At 37.0% G+C, this 23,085-nt stretch overlaps 1 protein-coding gene across 2 annotated transcripts in view; it reads left to right on the top strand.

Annotated features, from left to right (window-relative positions):
* Positions 1 to 16,977: 16,977 nt before the first annotated feature.
* Positions 16,978 to 23,085, top strand: part of PTPRQ (protein tyrosine phosphatase receptor type Q) — a 182,502-nt gene continuing 176,394 nt past the window's right edge. For both annotated transcript variants that reach the window (XR_014782000.1, XM_084796167.1), the window contains exons 1-4: positions 16,978 to 17,046; positions 17,386 to 17,497; positions 18,137 to 18,363; positions 20,732 to 20,801. Coding sequence is in view for 1 of the 2 variants with exons in the window: in XM_084796167.1 (XP_084652293.1) it covers positions 16,993 to 17,046; positions 17,386 to 17,497; positions 18,137 to 18,363; positions 20,732 to 20,801 (463 nt within the window). In the remaining variant the exon portion in view is untranslated. The remainder of the gene's footprint in view (positions 17,047 to 17,385; positions 17,498 to 18,136; positions 18,364 to 20,731; positions 20,802 to 23,085) is intronic.

Raw genomic sequence — 23,085 nt, 5'->3', positions numbered from 1 at the left:
TAGAGCTTGGAGTCTCCTCCTTCTTGTATCTCTATTATTCTTAGATTTGGCCTTATTATAGTATCCCAGATGTCTTGTGTCTTTTGTGTCAGGACCTTTTTAGTTTTAATGTTTTCTTTAATTGATGTATTGATAACTTCGATCTTATCTTCCACAATTGAGATTCTCTCTTCCATCTCTTGTATTCGGTTGGTGTTGCTTGTGTCCCTGATTTCTGTTCTCTTCCCCATGGTTTCCAACTCTAAGATTGCCTCAGCTTATGTTTTCCTTGTTACTTCTAATTTCCTCTTTAGGAATTGAATGGTTTTATTCATTTCTTTCTTCTGTTTGATTGAATTTTCCTGTAATTTGTTATAGGATTTATTCAATTCCTTCATCTGTTTGCATGTCTTTTCCTGTAACTCTTTGTAGGATTTATTCAATTCCTTCATCTGTTTGCATGTATTTTCCTGAATTTCTTTGAGTGATTTATTTTCCTCTTTCAAGGCTTCTATCATTTTCATCACCTCAGTTTTAAAGTCTTCTTCTTGCACTTTGTGAGTGTTCATATCATGCATGCTGTGATAGGAACACTGGTTTCCTGTGGTGTTACATGGCTCTGAGTTTTGTTGCTAGTCTTCTTGCACTAGCCTTTAGGCATCTGTTTGTCTCTGGTGTTATCTGGCCTAGAAGTTGCTCCAATAGGGTCGCTGTCTGTGTCCCATTTGGGCTAGGCAGGTTGGGAGCAAGAAACAAGAGTTCCAAGCCAAAGGCTGTTTGCTAGGGCTCCCTAGAGGCCTCCTCAGGATGTTGGACAGCAGGCGTTGGAGCCTGCACCCAGCTCATCTCAGCTGAGTTCTCTGAAGGAGAGATAAACCTGTTTTTTATGATCCCAAGTGTGGGACCAGAACAGTCTTGTGAGAGAACAGGTGAGGTTAATCCACTAGAAGACCAACCACCTCATGTGAGAGCTTGATTGTTGCCAGCTGAAAAGATCCTGTGAACAGACTCTGGGAGGAGATATATAAATGAGCCAGAACTGGAGGAGGGAACCACTGAAGACTTCGGGTAGATTTTGGCTGTTCTTTGCTTCACTTCGAGACGCTCCTAGAGAGAACTGCTCAAGAGAAGGCTCCGGGGTTCTGACTCCTGTTGAGGTTCTGGGTTCTGGTTACTCCAGGTACCAGCAGAAGAAATCTTGCTGTTCATGCCAGGAGAATCGTTCCTCGGAACTGATATCCTTACGGTTTTGTTATTGTGTTCTTTAATTCTCTTTTCCTATTGTTTTGGTTAGTTGGGTTACAAGTGATGAACACTGGTTAATAAGTTGTAATAAAATATATTAGTTAAGAAAATTGAGCCTATAGTTCCCTGTCTATATCCCAGATGGGTCAGGCAGGAAAGGAGTAGGCTGGAAGAATTCCAAACCCAAAACTTCTCTGGTGCCCTAAAGTCCTTTTCAAGATGGCAGGGCTCTGCCTATCTGCTCTGTGTTCCAGATGGGCTAATCCAGTAAACAGCTGGGGAGCTGTGAGAGATCCCAGCCTGAAGTGATGTGAGTTATGGACCAAGCCAGACTCAGTTCTGCCTATCTTCTCTGTGTCCCAGATGGGACAGGCTAGTAGGCAGCTAGGGGGCTAAAGGGGATCTGAGTCTAAAGCTACTGAGGTGCTCCAGAGGCCTTCTTGAAATGGCAGGGCTCTGCTTTTCTGCTCTGTGTCCCAAATGTGCTAGGATAGTATGGTGGGTGAAGAGAGATCCAAACCTAAAGCTGCTCAAGAAATGGCAGCCAAAGTGGAGTGTGCCCAGCACTGGGACTCAGCTCTGCCTGTCCGCTCTGTGTTCCAGATCAGGTAAGCAGCCGATGATGGGCAGAGAGAGCCCAAAGCTTCATGAGTGTTTCACAGTGTTTCTCAAGATGGCGGCTAATGTGGGCTGTCCTCCAGGACGTTTTTTATGGATTAGATGGGTGGCCAGGGGTCGGACCCATCTGTGCATCACACAAAGTGTGGATTCCTCTCACCTGGGAACCAGCAGCACTGGTGTTTTGTAGCTCTCAGTTTGGTCGTTAGATAACTGTGCAGTCCTGGTTGCCCTGCTGATCAGAAGTGGTGTGTGATCAGCGCCGCCATCTTGGATCCTCCTGATCTTTCCATTTTTATTTAAACTACCTTTCCATAATAAAATACTAATTTGATGCCACAAAACCTCATTATTTTGATAGAATTTAGTGTTGCAGCTCATTATGTTTCAAATTGCATTTATTTATTTTTATTTATTGTTTTTGTGTGTGTAAGCATGAATGTCACAGCATGTGAGTGAATGTCAGAAGACTACTTGCAGGTTTGCTTCTCTCTTCTGGTGACAGTTCAGTTGATAGAACTCAAGTCATCAAGCTTGATGGCAAGCACATTAATTCACTGAGACATCTTGCTATCCCTCCTTGAAATGTATGTGTGTGTGTGTATGTGTGTGTGTATGTAATTTTTGCTTGTGGTTTTTACGCCCTTTTAATATTAGAACTCTATTCTCTAATTCCCTTCTTTATATTATAAAGCATTCTTCCTCCCATGAAAATATGTAATTCTCTCTCTCTCTCTCTCTCTCTCTCTCTCTCTCTCTCTCTCTCTGGTTTTTTTCAAGACAGTTTTTCTGTGTAGCCTTTTCTTCCTAGACTTGCTTTGTAGACCAGGCTGGCCTCAGAATCACAGTCATCCACTCGAGTCTGCTTTCCAAGTGCTGGGATTAAAGGTGTGCACCACCATGCCTGGCTCCAAATTACATAATTCTTGGTTACACATTCATTAGGTGATATGAATTGGCAAAAGAACTATATAAGATGATAATTTAGCTTATGCCATTTTCCTAGATAATTCTGATTTATTTTTGAAGGTAGATGGGATCTTCAAAATGATGCAAAAGCATACTGTATTCTTCCAGATAAAACTTGTTTTATTCTCTGGTGAATATTGAATACAGACAGGATCCTCTTCTCTCCTTCATGTAGACTTCATGCATCTAGCCTTTTAGCTCAACAGTTCTCAACCTTCCTATCGTCATGACCCTTTAATGCAATTTTTCATCTTATGGTGACCCCAACCATACAATTACTTTTGATGCTACTTTATAACTGTAATTTTGTTACTCTTATATAATGTAAATATTTATCTTTTCTGATAGTCTTAGGAAACCCCCGTGAAAGGGCTGACAACACTTTAAAGTCACAACCTCAGGTTGAGAACCAGTGTTTCAGTCTATTCCGTGCATTCATGAAACTGCAATCTATTTTTTATCCTTTGAGTATGGTAGTTTATCCTTTGGGTTTCTTCTGTATAATTTTTGTTGTCACATCAAAATTAGATGCTTCCAATAGCATTTAAAGGGGATTCACATCAATTGTAAGTCATTAGAACATTTCAGGAACTGATAATGAATATATAACAAATATTTTCAACTTGGATATAGATAGATTGATTGGTAAACTTTATCTCTTTTTCTCACTGTGCATTTTACTTTCTTTAGCATTATAAAAGTGTGTGTATGTGTGTGTGTGTGTGTGTGTGTGAGAGAGAGAGAGAGAGAGAGAGAGAGAGAGAGAGACAGAGACAGAGAGAGAGACAGAGAGAGAGAGAGACAGAGAGAGAGAGAGACAGAGAAGGGAGAGAGGGAGAAAGAGAGGGAGAGGGAGAGAGAGAAACCAAAAACAACAGCTAGAAAACATCCAGGAGTAATTTATTATTTGTGTTATAAATTTGAATAGATCTAGAGTGCCAGTGATCATCCATAAAGGCAGACACTGTCTGGCAGCACCTGATGGAAAATTTCGGCATTATGAAATCACATGCAGAAACTGTGCTTCTGCTTTCATGGTGCGTTATTAAAGGCGCTTGGAGGAATTAAACTTGATTTGCTCATGCTGAAACCAATATTACCACATTCTTACAGCAGACAGGAGTGAAACTAAATATGCCTGAGCTATTTTGCTTGTGTAAGCTGTGCAGTCCTTCTTAAAGTGAACACCCAGTAGCTGATTATTTGTGCTGGTCCAAAAAGGTCCGGAAAGACATGCAAGACACAGCCCAGTTCTCTCTCCTCTGTCTGGTCACCCTGTACACTGTTTCTATTAGGGTTGAAAACTGTTTTAATGACAATCCTCTAAACATTAAAGAAATACAAACAGGTACAAAGATTGTAAGCACATATTATATTTCAATATTCAAATAGCTCTCTGTCTCTTCTAGAATAATTGATTAGACTATTTTCAGTTTTATATTGTGGGCATTACATCTGATTTTTCTTTCCTCCTCAATATGGACTTCTACATTCTTTGCATTCTTTGTGGGTGTGTTGCTGGACAATAGAGTTGCTAACTGCTTGTTGTCTGCCAGATTTTTCATTTGTGTTTTAATTTTACCATTGTTCCATCAAGCTGAGAATGAACCACTACTTTCCTACTGCAAGCAGCATTCCAGCTGCAGATGGTGGTTTACACTGTGGCAGTCACAGGAAATGTAAGATGGTTAAAAAAAAAAGCACACAGAATATATAAGTATATAAGTTGCCATGTATCCAATGAGCTGAAATTATCTACTATTAATCTCTATGAAAATAAGTGTTTTAGCTGCTGTTGACACTGGCGCTGTTGTATTTATGGACTTAGAACTTGGCCATAGCTGGTATTCTTTACCTATAGTCAAAATAAGATTGAGAAGTGTATACTGGCAATGTACGTCCTTTACTTTTATTGTTCAGATGAGTATTAAGAAGAAAAAATAATCTTTATTACTAAGGATTTGAGGTCATTTTCTTATGAACTCTGGTGCTTTATATTTGACCACCTCCCCCTTGGTGGGGAGGCCTGATGGCACACAAAGAAAGAATAAGCAGGCTACCAAGATGAGACTTGATAGCCTATGACCACATAGTGGGGGAGGAGGTCCCCCTTGGTCTTAGAGTGAAAGAGGGAGGGAGGGAGGAACAGGAGGATACAAGTGATGGGATATCTGAACAAATTAATAAAATTAAAATTTAATAAAAAGAAAGAAAAATAACAATACGCATTAAGTGATTTAAAGGCTTTTTTTTAATGAAAGAAGGGTGGCATTTTATTTATATTTCAGCTAGAAGAATCTACTCAGAATACATAGTAATAACTACATATGTATGAGGTTGTATTTGTATAAAACTAAGATGTAGCATATTCCCCACACTTTAGAAAATAGGGCTCCTTTGGATACAACGCTACTGAGACACATACTGAGACACATTGCCACTTTTACTCCAAAGTTTAAAATGATTCTTCCTGTGGTTTTTCTCTTCCAACTTTTAGCTTCTCACACCTGCTAGGCAGAGAAAAGGACACGTCTTAGTTACCCTCTGAGTTCACAGAGGGGTAGCACAAAGGACAAGAGTGTGTCAGGGCTGTCTTAAAGCAGGTACTATACACTGGAAGAGTGTGATTTTATTGTTTGTGTCTTATTTGATATTTATTGTTTGCAGCCCTAAGTGAAGCTGAGCTTATGAACTATAATAGAAACTGAAAACAGGAACTATTCATTGACTCCCAGCTAGAACTCTTCTGGGCGGAGGACAATAGTTCAATATTCTGTGAAACAGTTTGCTTTTCATTATGAAATATGACAGCATTGAAAAATATTTGTATTAAATTACTTAAACTAAAATATTAGCATTATGTGTGCAAATGTGTGCATGAAAGGTATGTCAATGTATTTAAAGAAGCAAAAGTTAGAACAAATTTCAGGGTATTTTTAACCATAATAAATTAGAACAGCTGATGCCAGCACACAACAATGTTATAACTGTAAGTAAGTAATAATTCAAAGCAGTCTCCTGTCCATACAGATAATCATTTTGATTTAAATGAAATTTCTCTACAAAGAAAATATAGCTTAACCACTTGTTCATAGGCACAAAAATTATTTCCGTAATAGACAATGAAATGGAAACACAGAAAGCATGAATAAAGTCATTTCTGCAGATGGTGTGAGAAAACAGTTTTCCAAATGTTTCTGAGATAAATGTTTTAATAAGTAGCTTTTCATTAACCCGGAGAACAGGGCCATCTAATAGTGTTTCTCCAGGGGTGGACTTTTTAATTAGTGTTATGACTAAGAGAAACAAAAAAGAAGCTGTGTTACTGTCATCATCGTCAGCATTGGTAAGTTCACTTTATAGTTAATTAACATCTACAGGATTGAAAAAGAAAGGAAACAGCTATGTTTGGAGCCAGCATCCCGTTAGAAACGAGTGACATCAATGTGGATGCTGACAGCTTTGAGAAAAGGCAGGGGTTGCACGGAGAATGTCTGAGTTAACAGTGCTTCCTTGGTCAGTTAGACAACCCTAGGCAAAACAATTAAACTCCCACTTGGAAAATAAGGAGAGTTATTCTTACATAGGTAATAAAACCTTATTAAAAACAAGTGCAAAACTATTTGGGAAAATGAAAAGTACTCAAAACTCAAGGCACTATTGTGATGAAATACCCAATATTTTCTGAATGCATTGGCTATTTAGACCTATTAATATTTTATGAGAAAAAGAAGTCCTGGAATATGAAAAATGGAAGATGCTGCCTTTTAATTGCATTGTTTGGACATAATTAGCCTTTTCCAACATTATGAATACCACTTACATATAAACTTGCTTTGAACATATACAATCAAGTAAAATATCCCTTTAGGCTGTGGGGCTCCTGGTTGTAATAAAGTATGTTCAAGTGCTAACGTTTGTTTAGTTGTGAGAGGAGACTTCTGCTTAGAACCTGACATGTGTAAGAAAGGAAAGGACTTAAAAATGCAATCACAGTCACATCAATTGTGGACAATTAAACAGTTTGAGCAGTTATTACGGCGCAGCATGGAACTGTGCATTTACGGTACTGCACTGAGCAGGTGCACATTCCCCAAGTCTAGAGTAAGGCTCAGAGTGTCTCATAACTCATCAAACGTGTAATTTTAATCTGCTTATCTGACTTTAAAGCAGGTGTTAAATTTTTGTTTTTATCTGCCTCGTTTTTTAAAATTTCTTTTGTCTTCCTCAGTTTATTAATAATTTTGTCTTTTTATATTTTCTTTGTGATCTCTCTCAAATACATTTAGGATTAGAGAGATATTAATAAACAAACAAATAGAACTAAAATATATTATAGGAATAAAAATTACCTTCGGTTAGAAGAAACCACGCATTGTAGAATCTAGACAAGGAGGGCGTTAGAATGGGGAACAGGGTTGAATACATCAGCAAGCTGAATTCTGTTAAGCTTACATTAATCAGTGTGTGCTTAGAGACCAATAGTTTCACATGAATATAGACTTTCCGTGGTATAATTATTCCACAACCAATTTAAAATTAGATTTCTTCCTGTTGAGAAACGAAGTATGTTAAATGGAAACATGAGGGAGAAACAGAGACCAGGCCCCAGCTTAAAAAGTAAATCTCTGGGCTCTTTGGAAAAGGGAGTGGAAGCTCAAAGAAGGGAATAGGAGCCCCATTTCTTACCTTCTGGTTTCATCCAGTGCATAAATTATGCCAGAAAACCTAATGCTAATAACTTTATTTTGAATTTTCCTGTGAGGAAAAAAAGTAACATGAAAGTCCATCTCTTACATGCTTTTATTCTTGGAATTATAATTTTTTTTCTTTTCTTGGCCTTGGTAAAATAGTTTACACCAGACCATATAGTGCTAAAATCCACTAGGAAATCCTGAGTGTTCCATGTCCTTGAACGCATAGTTTTAAAAACAACTACTCTAGATTGAAGTAGATACCCAGTCTAGATCTAATTGGACAAAACATGCGTTTGGCCTCTGTCTTATAATGATTTAGTTAACTGTAGTTTAAGCATAGAAGAAAGACAGAGATGAGATTTTTTAAAAAAAGGATGAGTAATATATACGCATTTAGACTGAAATAGAGAATGGCCGGTGGGACAGAGTTCAATCACTAAACAAATTCATTATGAATGTTGGAAGAGGTCATTTCCTAGTGGCGTGTTCTTGTCTTTATGGTGGCTGTGATCTGGCGGAACCATAAATAAAGGAAAGGATGTTCACTCGCTACAACAGCGGCTCAAGAAAGGGAGGGGAGGGGAGGCAGTGCCTCCAAACACCCTTAGCTTTGGGAGCGTCAGATAAAACTATTCTTTAAGAAACAGAAGCTGAGTCTCACAGGGAAAGTTTGGGCTGAGGGTAGGGAGTCTTATGCTAGGGTGGGGGCATAGAAGGCCCTGGAAAGGACAGAAGCGCCACAAGACCAACAAAGTCAACAAATATGAACCCCAGGGGGACGGTAGAGGCTGATGCACCAAATAAGGACTATGCCTCAGGAGGACCTAAACCTCCTGCTCAGATGTAGCCAACTGTCCTTGCATGGACTCTGTTGTTTGCACTTTGGTCGCTTCCCCCTGGTGGAGTTGCCTTACCACACCACAGAGGGGAGGGTAAGACAAGACAGGCTAGGGTCAGTTGGTAGAGAAGAAGAGCTCCCCCTCCTGGGCACTAGGGGAAGAGTGTAGGGGAGAAGAGGGAGGGAGGGTGGAACCAGGCAGAGATGAGGGAGGGGGATACAGTGGGGATATAAAATGAATAAATTTTAACCCATAAAAAATAATATTCACTGTGCTAAGGGGAAAAATAACAATTCTTATCCTGTGGCTTATTACGAACCAGAACTTTAAATTGCTATTTTGCTTTGCTTCATATGCCAAGTTCAAAAGATAAGTAATGTTTATTACTATAGATAAACTGAAATTCATTAAGCGCCAAATTTTTCCTCTACTAAGTAATTCTCTGAAACTATTTGCTTCCTGGCTTTCCTTCCCTGACATGAGGAGTGAAGGAAAATTTATATCTCCTAAGGAATCCAGAACTAGGATAGAAGAGAAGGCAATAGCTATTCTAAGAGTTAAAAAAACAAACAAACAGAAATGTAAAAAAAAATGTATTTGCTCCCATATTTAAGACTGAAAAAAATTCCCTGTGAATTTAGATAAAACAGCAAAAAGGAACACGCAGTGGACAGAGAATGCTCACAGAACTTTGTCATTTCTGTTTCTCCCCTGCCAGCTGGATTTTATGAATTTGGAGTAAATCTACATTCTGTCAGGTCAGTACTGTGCATTAGAGTTAAGAAGTGTACCAGGAATGTGAGACACTTAACTTCAAATTGTCTATCAGAGACTTGAAAAGTAAAAAAAAAAAAAAAAAAAAAAGGAATCAAGATAATTTAAGTAATATATTTTGCCCTAATATGTATGCAAAATTCTAATTGGTAACCAGGATAAAAATAATTGAGGAATTTTACATCTTTTTTTTGTCATATTAACAATCTCTAAGCTGGCTTCTATTTTGTGCTTGAAACACATTTCACATCCACACCATGTGTATTTGAGACATGCGATGAGATGACCATGGGTGGCAAACGGCTATCACAGGCAGAATAGCCACAGAAAGTAACCACTGTCATATAATTTTCATAATAAAGTGGAAGTGTGCCAAAAATTGCTTTTTTGATGTCCAGCTCAAATTTCACATTTGTTTTGAAACCTCTCTGATATTATCACTTGTACAAGTCACTCATGAAACTTTCTTTTAACTCTTTTTCATTATATATATATTTTTTTCTTTTTTAAAAATTTCCTTTATTAATTTATTCAGATTACATCTCATTTGTTATCCCCTCACTTTTATCTTCCCGTTCCTCCCTCCCTCCCTCTTTCACCCTTTTCCCCTCCTCCAGGTCTGTGATAGAAGGGGACCTCCTTCCCCACCATCTGGTCACAGCCTATCAAGTCTCATCCTGGTAGCCTGCAGAGCTTTCTCTTAACTCTTACTGTGTTCCTTGACCGTGTTTTTGTTACTATTGAAGTTTAAATGCTAACTTGCTCGTGTCATTTTTCTTGAGGACACTTTAGCCTGTTTAGCAATAAAGTCACAGATCTGTGTTCTGAATAGAGCAGTCATTTATTTGTCTTCACAGCTTCCTCTTTCAAGACTCCAGGGGATAGCTACAAAATGTCATTCAATGCAATTTTGATATGCTAATCTTTGGACAGTTCTTAGGTGACTTTACAAGATAGGGTAGACTATGTGGAAGAGTCATGGGCCAGGAATTCTTTACTTTGAATTCTGATTTCATGCCCAATGCAAAACCCTGAACTACAGCTAATTACACATAACTAGTTATTCTCTGATCCAGTTCCTCACCTGTGAAAGGGGCTTCCATAGATTGATTGAGAGAAGTCAGTAAATGTTCTGTTTTGCAAATTCCAGGACAAGAATTTCTCTTGCTTTTATCCCATTTTTCACTGAGACCTGAGGCTATGCACAAGAGAAAAAATATTTTAGTGAAAGAACTATATTCCCAGTACTTGAAAGCAAGCAAGCAAACAAACATACCATATTTAGCCTTCTGCTCAGTTTCAGGAGCATGGCAGTCCTCTTTAACCTTGAAGGCAGCCCCTGAGCCCATCCATTTCCACTATAGACCTGTTTCTTTTCTTACCCAGGCAAGCAATCCAAGTGACACAAGGACTTCTCTTCTGACAGTTGGCTATGGTTTTACTTGTCCACTTGCTTTTCAAATACAGCCTGAACTATGGCCTTGGAAAGCTATCCTGATTGATCTTTATTTAATTTTCCAGCCCACTAAGTCACTGTGCAGCAGGTGTTTGTATCTTGTTGTTCCTCAAACATCCAACCACATCGCCCTTAAACCTTAAATGACAGGAACATTCACTTTGCTTGGACATTCCACATTCAGATTTGATTAACTTTTTCCCTATCATTGATCTTTCGGTTTAAACATGTTTTATCTTCTTCCATGGTTGTCAAATTCAAATAAAACCTCTTTCTGTGATTTGATTATGTTATTTGTTTACATAGTCGTTTGTCAGCAGGCACTAATGCTGGAAATAACTTCCTTTGAGACAGAAGAAGCCTTTCTGATTTGCCAAAACAACACCAGTCCTAGAATCACACAACACTTTTAGAATGTGTTCAAAAAGTATTTGCTGGGTAAGTAAGTAAAAAAAACTACATACGCAGTGATTTCCACATATGTTTGGAGTAGTTATTAAAAGTAGATATTAATTTTGGATGCCATTATTAGAGAAGAGTTGAACTTGAGATGACCTTGTTCTAACCCATAGCATCAGGCTCATGGAAAAGAGGACAGGATATTCTGTATTAGCAAGGTCATGAAGTCAGGAGTGAGCATTCTATTTGTCATTTGTAAATGTCATTCAAGACAGAGACATCCTGAATAATAGATCGTTCATGAAAAATTCTGTTCTTTCTACAATGATTCAATTCATTCCTATATTCAGTGTAAGTATTCTGAGGTAAATAGGAAGAAAATTTTAATGTTAACTGTAAAGGATTCTCATTTTTTCCCTGTTTATCTGCCCTAAATTTTATATTTTAGGTCAATTGCCATATGGAATGGACTTCTCATGTGTTGCACTGAGGCCAGTTAAAATTATTCATTGTTAAACGGAATATATGACCATGCAAAGGTATCTCACTTCAGACCGAAAATTATGTATCTTTTTATTAAGTAAAGATGTTTTTAGAAGCACATTAATCTTTGGAATTCAAATCATTCTTATGGACAACATTATGTTACCAATGGTTATCTGATCCACTTGCAATCAATGAGATTATTTGTTAAAGTTTAATGAATTGTGCAACAATATCCCAGTTGCTCAGTGAAGTGCACTTGCATAATTGGGATCGTTTCTCTCTTCATATAAAATTTATCATCCCAGGTCTCCAAACACCCTTTGAAAGTTCAAATAAGGCACAAATTATGTTTTCTTCAATTGCATTCTGGTGGGTGTACATTCTTTATGTGCTGTTTTGGTTTTTTGTTTGTTTGGTTTTTTTTTAATGAGAGCTTTGTATGTTTTTATTCCATTAAAAGGTTACACAATTTTATGATTAGATCACATAAAATTCTTTTCCTTCTACCTTTCATTAATGTGTCAATATGATTCATTGTGTCTTTACATAGCTCTTCATTGAGATAATAACTTCCATGTGTAATTGTGTGCTACTTCCTACTTCTACCCTCGTACCTCAGGTTCCTAGCGTTCTACTCATTTCCCTCATCTTTCCACTCCAGAGAAGCAAGGAATGTTGTCAGTGACAGCCATGAGTCAATAACCACTGAAACGCATCTAGAGTTTATGAGTTTCCCCTTTCAGTAAGAAAGTTTCCTTCCCAGAAGATGGATGTGCTCGTCTGCTTAGGAAACCAGTTTCACTCCTATCACACAACAGTTTGTTTATCAAAGTGAATAAAGTCTAAATAATTTATAAAGTTAATATAATTGTTTTTTTTTTTAATGTAGACTTAGATGCATGGAGTGAAGAAGAATAAAGTCTTCAGTGAATAGAAAAAAAAAATCCAGGTTTTTGGAATTCTCAGATTACCAAACTGGAAATATCTAAATTCAGTGGTGATCCTCATGGTTTTAATGAGCGATTTAATGGTGTGGCCCAGATTACATGAAAGATAGAGCAGAATGAAGTGGGTCATTTATCAGTCATTGATGCTTTTCACAATACTTGCCGTGTCTTTTGTATTCTAGCTGCACATTTTCTTAACTCTTTCCTGTTGGTTTTTACTATGAGTGTCAGACATGGACAGGCTTTCAGTGACATGTGTTTAATCATGGCTCTCTCCTTGTTAAATAATGTCCATATGTGGCTCTCTCCTTAGAAATGTGTGTGAACTAGCTACAGCATCCTGGGGGGGGGGTCATGGTTCCCACTAGACCTTCTGCATTGACAACCCAGACCCGACTCTGGCTTCATCTTTGTAGTCTCCTATTACTTTTTCCTTGTGGCATCACGATCTACTCCTATGTGTTGCTGGGGTTTCCTGGCAAGGCTTCAGAGGTGGTAATTGATAAGATGATTCAAGTCCAACTCCTCTAGGTGCTAAAGCAACTTAATAACTACATGACATCTCGCTGTAAGGCATTGTTAGATTGAGTCTCTTAAGCTTAAATGATGACCTTAAACTTGGAAAGAGAAATGATAGATCATCCGATTTGATGGTAAAGTGTCCCCTAAATGTGACCTCATTCTAGATTTTTGGGGATACTGCTATTTTTTTTTTACTATATGAAAGTTAGACATGGCAGCTCCCCTGTTGATTAAAACTTGAACATATTACCCTAGAGCTAAATTTTGGCTGTGCTATTTACCTATTCATATGAGAATTGGTTAAAATTACCTAACTTAGTTTGCTCTTTTGCATGGAAATAATAGTATCCATTGATCATGTTGTGTCATAACCTTTCCAAGAGTTCTTTTGTTTTTCTCTTCTTAAGCTTAGTTCCATTATCTATCAGAGTATATTATGCCCAACCTATAGTTTAGTCACACAAATATTTAAATGTGATATCTACAGCTTACCAGGTAGTTTTTATACATAGCAAATATAAATTAAATGTTATAGTCTTTCACTTCTTAATGTGTTTCGGTAGATCTCTGTGAGCATTTACTGTGCTGTCGAGGGATACCACACTTCCCACTATGCATATATTCTTTGGAAATGAGAATTTAAGAAGACCCAGGCAATGGTACAATTCACTTTCATATTTTTATTTGTTCTCAAAGGTTATTTATCTTTTTTGTAAGAAAAAATTCTTAACATCTTTGAATTATTTTCCTTATAGGCACTGACTACATGACAAAATGATTTGATCACTCGATGTGCAAAGACATTGAGGATTAATTTCTGCAAAGTTATCATCCAGGATAAACATTTAAGAGTAGAATTCCTTTGGCTAGCCCCAACCAAACTTAATTTTACCTTTTGATATTTTCATTATTATTTATAAAATAATGAAATTGTGAGAGTACCTTTGTACTTTGCTTTGTATTTTGCTACATCTGGGAGATGAAATTCCATGGGCATTTACTCATAGTCTTACTATAGAAAAGTCTTTTTAGGGAATCCTGTCTTCAAGCTACCCAGATGCTGCACTATTCCACATTACTTTGTCTCCTCCTATTCCCACAGAACCCTACTTTTCATAACTCTGTGATTCATATGCAATAATCCAAAGTCATTTTTTAAACCATCAATGCAAGTAAGGCTGTTGTTTTTCTACTTAAATCTGTCCCTATTCCTTTAAGGGAAAATAATTTCATAATTGCTTATATGGCCTACATGACCATCAGACTCAATGCCAGAAACAGTCTATGTTTTCTTTGTTATCCCATTTTCTATGTCTAGCATGTTTATCTACTATTTTTGGGAAGACCTTTCCTCTTGAACAGATTAGCATATTTCCAGACAAATAAATTCTTCCTCTTCTTCGTGGGAAGTGTTTCATTCCTAGTCAAGGGACTTTCAGTGTCTAACCTTGAACCACAGTCTAGGAGGCCACATCCAAGGTCAAAGCCATCCGAATCACTAGCCCCTCCTTTAGCTTTCCAAGTCTTATACTAGGTAATTTTTACTGTAAAGCTTCATGGACTTTGTTCAGTTTCAGAGATCTCTGAAGAAGATATTCCCTCACAAATCAGGACTTGGGCCCAATAGTTGGTTGGACTGATCAGTTATGGTGTGCTTCTGTCTATTTTAGTATGCTTTAACATAAGCTATGAAGAAAGGCAGAACATCTCTTTTCCTTTGTCCCCAACTGTCTTCCCCCTATCCTTTTTCTTCCTTCTCTTGGCATAGGCTCTCCTGTGGTCCAGAATGGCCTAGAACTCACTATGTAGTTGAGGATGGTCTCAAATTCCTGACCCTTCTACCTCCACTTCTATCTTAATGTTAACTCTCAACTTGGCAGCCTAGAGTGACGTGGAAGAGTCACAACTTAACACCATGACTAAAGCAATTTAAAAGAGGAAGCTTTTACTTGACTTTACAGTTCCAGAAAGGATATGAGTCCATCCTGGGAGGGAATCCCAGGAACATCAACTGAGAGCTCACATCTACTGCTGCAAGAAGAAAGCAGAGAGTGTGCCCCATGGAATGGAGAGTCTTTAAACTCTCAGAGCCTTCCTCCAGTGACGTGCGTTTTCTCACAAAGCCACACCTCATAGGATTGCACAAATAATGCATTCAACTGGGGACCAAATAGTCAGGTGTCTGAGACTATGGGAACAATTTCATTCAAACCACTGCATGTGTGTACACATGCATGTGTACGCACACGTGTGGACACACACACACACACACACACACACACACACACACACTCTAAATAAATAAGCAAATAAATAAGAAAAATGCGGTGAAATGTTCTCTCTAAAACACTGAAAAATTTATGTTATGTTACTTTCGAATTTATGTGAGTGCAAAGCACTTTTGTTAAGAAGTCCGAATTTTATATTATATCATTGTCAAAACCTACCTAGGAGTGGAGCTTTGACATGATAAATGGAGTTCGATATCTCATCGCAGACCCCATTCCCTTGGTGTTGGCTTAGGTCTGTGTCAGGTGTGTTTTGACAGGCTTTGCTTCACTGCCTCTCACCCTCCACCTATACTGTTTGGAATCTGCTCTAAAGATAAGGCAGAGCCCAAACATGACTCACCAGCAAAACACTCTCTGTGCAAGCTCTGGTTAAGAATTGCCACAGTAGACACATCAGTGGGAGGCACAGGTAGAATAAAATAACTGCAATGGGGATGACAATTGGTACTTTAAATTTAAAAACTAATTTCATTTCTAGTATGAAGACTAACTTAAAAAAACATGAACCTAAATATTACTCAGAAATGTATGAATTTTGGTCACATTTTTCTGAATTTTTTTCTATGGGAAACTGTTAGTCAATCAGGTAGTCTACATTGAATTTTAAAATGACTTTAATATTCATATAGATGATAAAGTTAAAAACACAAGCATAATTACCAACTAATGAACTAAGTAATATCAAGGAACAAAAATAAATTCATATATTCTCATACCTATATTTAAAAATTAAGAAACTAAGTGTCATTGAAGATATACTTTTTTTTAACATCCCTGTATAAATACCATTTTGGAGTCACTGTTTATCAACAATGTGGTTATTTAAAAATGAAACTATAGGCTGTTGGCTTAAAAAATTTGAGGGCGGGGAACATTTAAGAAAACAATTGTATTTGAACCTCTATTTTTTCAGTATCTGGAAAAACCTGAGAGTTGTAAAGGCTTCATTATGTCTACAAGATGCTTTTCTGTGCACCGGAGCCTGCCTGAGCTGTAGGGAGAGGCTTCTAGTGGATTTTATTCCTGGCGGTGGCTTTGTTACTATCACAGATCTTGGAGGTGGAGAATAGCAAGTTTAGTTTTCGTGCTTGTACTTGGCTAGCCTGAATCTAGTTATATTTGGTCCTGGCTGGAAATTTCCTTCAAGAAACTCATAAACTATGGAAACTTTTTCCTTGAGAGGGTTTTAAAAGCATAAGATGTAGGGAAAAAAACCCAACAAAACAAAAAACAAAACAAAACAAAACAAAAAACCCATCGATGTCAAATTAATGAGTACAAATTTCAGCATGCTGGAGTTTTATCTTAGCCATGTCTCTTCTGTCTCTGTCTCTGTCTCTGTCTCTGTCTCTGTCTCTGTCTCTGTCTCTGTCTCTGTCTCTGTCTCTGTCTCTCTCCTTCCTTGCCTCTCTCTTCTCCCTCTCTCCCTCCCCTTTCTCTTCTTCCCTTGCTCCCTTTTCTTCTCTGTCTCCCTCACTTGCTCCTCCTTCTCTCCTGCTCCCCACCCCGTGTGTGTGTGTGTGTGTGTGTGTGTGTGTGTGTGTGTGTGTGTGCATGTGTGTGTGTGTGTGGTGTTGTGTGTGTCTGAACCTACAGCCATCCATCCAAGAGTTCATGAATAGTTTAACAAAGAAAGGGCAGAGCTATTGAGTAATCCAGGCTCATTAATTGTGTACTTGCCAGGAGGATCTGACTTTAAATCATTAATGCAGGCAACATTTCTCTTTAGAGCCATCAATGTGATTCTACCGCCTGAAAAATGTAAAAACGATGGACTTTCTTTTATTTTTTCTTTTCCTTTTCATTGGAACTTCAGAGACACAGGTATTTTATATGTTCTCTTAAAAAATAAGGGGCTAAGTAACAGGCTATAGACGTTTTGAAGATGTCAGTGCTTTCTTTGTTGACAAAGAGCTGGCTAAGGTAGAAATATTGATTTTGAGTTGATAACATAGGGTATTTCACAGGTTTTTATTTTATTTTATGTTAGTTAGTAAGTATATTATATAACAAATTCATGTTTTATAGTGATGTGGAACTTTGTTCTTGCTGTTTTGATCAGTTCAGTTATGTAGGCAAGTGTTAACTTTTGAAATGATGCTGGTTTATTATGTGAACTTGCTTTTCAGAAATGATGTGGTATTTATTTTTTTGGCATCCTAGGTTGATGTTTCCAATACTATTTACGGCACTGGGTATGATGTAGCGCTGTCTTCACTTTCTGCTACAACGTTCAGCTCACCCGTGAGCAGAACAGTGACAACGAATGTGACTAGTAAGTCCGTGTTTTAGCTTACTTTTTATTGAGTGCATTTGGTCATTATAACTCTGCTGAGTAGATGTACTTACACTGGCAGCATTTGCATTACGTGTTAAAATCAGCAGAGAGTAAATCAAGTGAAGTGGAATGAATGTCAAGAAAATGTTTAGAACAAGCCTTCCAAGGGCAATCTCCTTTCCTTTATTTTCAAAGGGAAAGTGTAGTTTCGTTTGTTTGTAAAGTGGATTGGAGACACCGTTAATGGTGACACTGAACTATTAGAGCCAAGAAAACAAACTCACTATTCTCGTGAAGAAAAGATTATTCAGTTTCTCAGGCTGTTTCTTGTTTTCTTAGTTCTTACAGGTGTCCTTGTACTAGCAAAGCCTTTTAAAAAATGGCTTGGCACCAGAAAGGATATTTGGCATGTAACATTTAGTAGCATTCCATTTTTTACATTTTTATAAAAGAATGTTTGTGGTGTTTCCTCAAAGAATTTATTAGTTTTTTTTTTATAGCAAAGCTCTAGGAAGAATAAATTCATACTTGTTTCTGGGAACTTCAAAAATTTATGTTTATAAATATCTTTTTTATTTTTTGGGAGGAAATAGAATAATTATATATTCATGCAATAATGTGAAATTTTAAAAATAGAACCAGGGCCTCCAGTCTTCCTAGCCGGGGAGAGAGTTGGATCTGCTGGGATTCTTCTTTCCTGGAATACTCCACCTAACCCAAATGGAAGGATCATATCTTATGTTATTAAATACAAGGAAGTGTGCCCATGGATGCAAACAGCATACACCCGAGCAAGAGCAAAGCCAGACAGTCTGGAGGTCCTTCTCACTAACCTTCATCCTGGAACAACATATGAGATTAAGGTAAATAATTTGTGAGTGTATGCTTAGTATTAAAATAGTACATCCATGAGAAAAGTGAAAATTTTTACCCGTCTTGTAAGTCAGCTAGATGAACACAGTGACTCACCGGAGAGTGACAAGCTATCATGTGTTCAACATTTAAATGCAGAAAACAACAACAACAACAACAACAACAACAACAACAGCAACAGCAATAACAACAGCAACAGCAACAACAACAGCAACAACCCCTTCAAATGCATGTGTAAAATCTGCTCAAGTATTCTGATCTATCATCTCTAGGTCGATGAATGTTTACGTATATAATTATTTTTAAAAATTTTAGCTTAATATTTTCTATGAAAAGCAAATTAAGTTTACAGTAAGTACTTTAGGTTTCAAAGTGAAAATATTACAAGCCATTTGTTTATTTTAAATATTTTGCTGTGCAAGGATGGAACCCAGAGCCTCATGTATGTTAGGTAAATACCCAACAATTATTTTATATCCCAGACTAAAATACTGTTCTTTTTAATCAGACTTAAACTTAGGGTTGGTATTTTTTTCTAACTGTTGAAACTAGATGTTTTAACTTTTGAACAATGGATTGAAAACTTATGGGGAGAAACAGTTTTACTAAAAACAATGAATTCAGTTCTGTTTCTCTCAAAAAAAAAACTTGCTGAATTCTTACTTTCTTTTGTGTTTCTAAAAGTTTGGGATACTTTACAACTTTAACTATTCACAATTTAATGTTTTATTTGAATATTAAGTAAAGATGAGCTTACACCAAACAGCACTGTGTTAGATTAAATAGGAATCTTTGCTGTAAGGGGCACTTATGACATTTGTAGGTGAGAAAGTAACGAACAGGGGTTTCTTCTTGGTTCCTTGCTATATTCAACCTAAGATGGACAACTTTTCTCTTTAGGAAACATTTATTTATTGTTTCTTGGTTGGTTAGCCGGCTTGTTGCGCTGTTTGGAGATGTGCATGGCATTGTACAAGTGTCCATGTGTTAAGGTCAGGGAACAATTTGTGGTAGCCGGTTCTTTCCTTCCACTCATGGGTTACAGAACTCTGCGTCAGGTTCTCAGGCTTGGTGGCAACAGCCCTTACCTTGTGAGCCATCTTGCCAACATGCACTTTTTCTTTTAGTCTTGAAGACAAGTGAGCATATAGAAGGAAATTGTAAAATCTGAGTGTGTGGACTTATTAACTGTTGTACCCTTCCTTAATAGTAAGACATGACAGAAGAGCTTTTCTAAGAAAGGTTTTGATGCCTAAAACCTGCAAAATTTATTTTCTACAAATATGCACATATTTAGGTAAACTAGTATTGCAAAATATACTCTTGGGTGTAATAAGTCAACAATAAATTTAATGAAATGTAAGAAATTATTGTTGAGAGAAAGTCAATTTGCCCAGACTAGTTCTGCTTAGATCTATTTTTATGAGTTTACATTTTATTTCTCTCAATTCTCTTATTTCAAACTGATTAAGAAGCCTCCAGTGCATGTTTCATCTCACACTTCATAAATCACTGTTGTGACATTTGCTCTCTTCAAATGAATGTTAGCCATTGATGAATTCCAAAGGGAATTTGGCATGGTACATTTGATATCTTGAGTATTAGTAATAACTGTGGGGAAAGCCTGTTAAGTGGTCTATGTATATGATTTCAGCTAGTCTCGGAGCAACCCTATGACATAGGTAAATTATTATTCCCAGTTACATATGAGAAAAACATGTACCTTAAAAGAGTTAAGCAAATCACTTGAAGTTTCCCATCTGGCAAGTGGAAGACTACAACAGCAAGGCCGTCCAGTTCCACTCGTGGCATTCTGTAAGCACTTAGGGGGTCTAATGTCATTCTCAGTGTCTTCTCTGCCTACTGATCTACCTCAGTACACAACGCAAGTAAAAGTAGTTATGACTTTGTACTCTATGTCGTTAATCAAGCCTACTCAATTTTCACTTGCACTTTTTCTGAGTACTCATTTACCCAGCTATAGAATGTGAGCCTTAAGGTCTGACACCATATGTACAGCCAGTCCTATATAGTGTATACTGTGGATAAAGACTGGACACTGCAACATGTATTTGAACTGAATTCATATTGTGCCATTATTTCTTGTATGGCCCTGACCAAGCCTTCTGACTTCTCTCACCCAGTTTTGTTTTGTTTTGTTTTTTCATCTAAAGGATGCTGGCCAGACTAGTTCCTAGTTCAATCACTTGAACACCTTCCCCCACCCCCGCCACCATGTTGCTTTCTAGATGAGGAATGTTGTAAGAATTATAGGAAAATCCTTTTAGAACATACCTTGGGGGTAGTGAAAGTTGTATTATTTAAGATTCTATGTGTTAACCCCCTGATCTATTTCAGGTTGCTGCTGAAAACAGTGCTGGCATCGGAGTGTTTAGTGACCCATTTCTTTTCCAAACTGCAGAAAGTGGTAATTTTCCTAAGTCATCAATTCTTCATTCATTTAATCATCAGGTTATTTTATTCTTTTAAAAATTGGAATGTAATGAGAATATGGGGCAAAATGTTTAAAATTATTGAGAATGGCTTTTAAATTCCTTTTAGTTATTTGGTACAGTAAAAATAGCCTGAAGATATTTTGTTTTTAACCATCACAGCTACTTAGCACCACTTTTGAGGCAGAACATTTGAATGCACAAGAAAAAATAGGATAAAAAAAGCATTTATTGTCATATTAGGCAAAACAGCTCTGTTTTATTTATTTTAAGGGACATTCTTTCTCAGCATCCTAGGCTAGACTTGAAGTCACTATGCCATCTGGTTTTGCCTTAGGCATAGGCTCTTCCTCATGGATGCCCTGACTGCTGAGCTTATAAGTACGTACCATCATGACCAAGTTATAAAACACCTCTATGCATGTTTTCGCACATTGGTAGCTCATCTCCTTCTCTTCCCCTGCATATATGTTCCTGTGACTATATAGCAATATAAGTAGGCATTTGCCATGTAAGCATATATCTCCTTTTCTATTAGCACCAGTGATATAAGTATTTTGTGACATTGGACACAAATGTACAGACTTCAGTGATTAACACACCATTCTGTAACACGCAGCCGTCATCAACCCTGTTTACAGACCCCCCTTCTTCCTGTGGCTGACAGGAATCTTGATGTCATCTTCAGCTCCTTCTTCCAAGTAATGTCTAAATCTACCAGCAATGCCTGCCAGTACTTTTATAAAATTTATCCAACGTCCTAAGACGCACTGAAAATCTTGCTGTTCAACCTATTTTTGTTTCTCCCTTAGATGACCAAAACACCTTCTAATCCAGTTAGAATCAAATAAATGTATAGAAAAAAATAGCTAATTAGACAACAGTATCTCCAATTAGCAAATATTTACCATGAATCTTATTTACTAATGGAACAAGATAAATGAATATGTGAATTAATATGCCAGGTAGATTTTGACTATATAATAATTTCTATGATTTTTACAATTATGAATGTTATATATATCTAAGTAAAATTCTCTCAGTTTCTAAGTGTAACTGGGCATGGTTCCTGATATGTAAAAAGGACACAACATTATAGTCAGTATAGAAAAAAAATGTGCAATACATTCAGCAATCAAGTTACTGGTTTAAAAATATGTTAAATTCCACAGAATACATTGAATGTGTAATAATTAAATGTGGAGAAATTTGTTTTATTCTGAGAAAAGTGTCTTAAGAGAAGAACATATACATTAATCAGTGAATCTGAGCTGAGCAAGTATACTTGTGCGCACCAACATTAAAAGCCCCTCACTTAACTCGCTAAGGAGCTTTTTTTTCCTGGAAAGTAAGTGTATACCTTACTTCAGATATTAAAAGGAGAACTTATACCTTGAAGTCTAAATAGAAATGTACAAAATAAACAACCCCAGGAAAACCAACCAACCAAAGCAACAAAACCCAAAACTGAACACAAAACTAAAACTGTGGAAGGCTGTGTCTATGCAGGAGAAAAGTTTTTGATACATGGGACTTTTGGTACTTTGTAGTAAAGCTGAAGTTGGATCAAGATGACCAAGCCTCTCTCTATACGAAGGATGCGATGCTAGAGCATACAACTTAGTAGTGGAATATTTAAGTACAGAAAAGCACTCCACCCAGGAAAGAACCAGGATTAATTTTAAAATACAAAGGAACGTCAAAAACAAAACAAAACAAAAACAAAACAAAGAACAAAAAACAAAACAAAACAAAAAACAAAAAGCAAGCAAGCAAACAAACAAACAAACAAAAACCCCAGAAATATTTCCTTGAAGCAAAATCATGTGAAATGTTAATATAAACATGCTTCCTCGGGAATTTAATATATCGTTATCTGATTAGTGTTTATCACTTACTGTTTTGGAAACCAAGATTCAGAGATTACTTTATAAATTCTATTGACTCGATCATTTCTTTATGACTGTTCTTATTTTTTTAATTATTATTATTATTATATTGAGAGAGTGTTTCTCTGTATAGCCATGGCTGTCCTGGAACTCACTTCGCAGAACATTCTGGCATGAACACAGAGATTGCCTGCATCTGCCTCCTCCCCATTGACCCTCCTCCTAGTCTTTACAACTCATTTAAGGCCCAGCTAGAAATATGTGTATTCGTGTGCAGTCTGTCATTGGTTTATAAATATTTCAAGGATATTCATATAATTATGAGAAAATTTAAAATGATTAATATTTATGAAAATTAAATTTACAGTTG

Source organism: Acomys minous (assembly GCF_964271855.1).
Source record: "Acomys minous genome assembly, chromosome: 9".
Classification (NCBI taxonomy): Eukaryota; Metazoa; Chordata; class Mammalia; order Rodentia; family Muridae; genus Acomys; species Acomys minous.
This window is presented reverse-complemented; position numbering and strand designations above follow the sequence as displayed.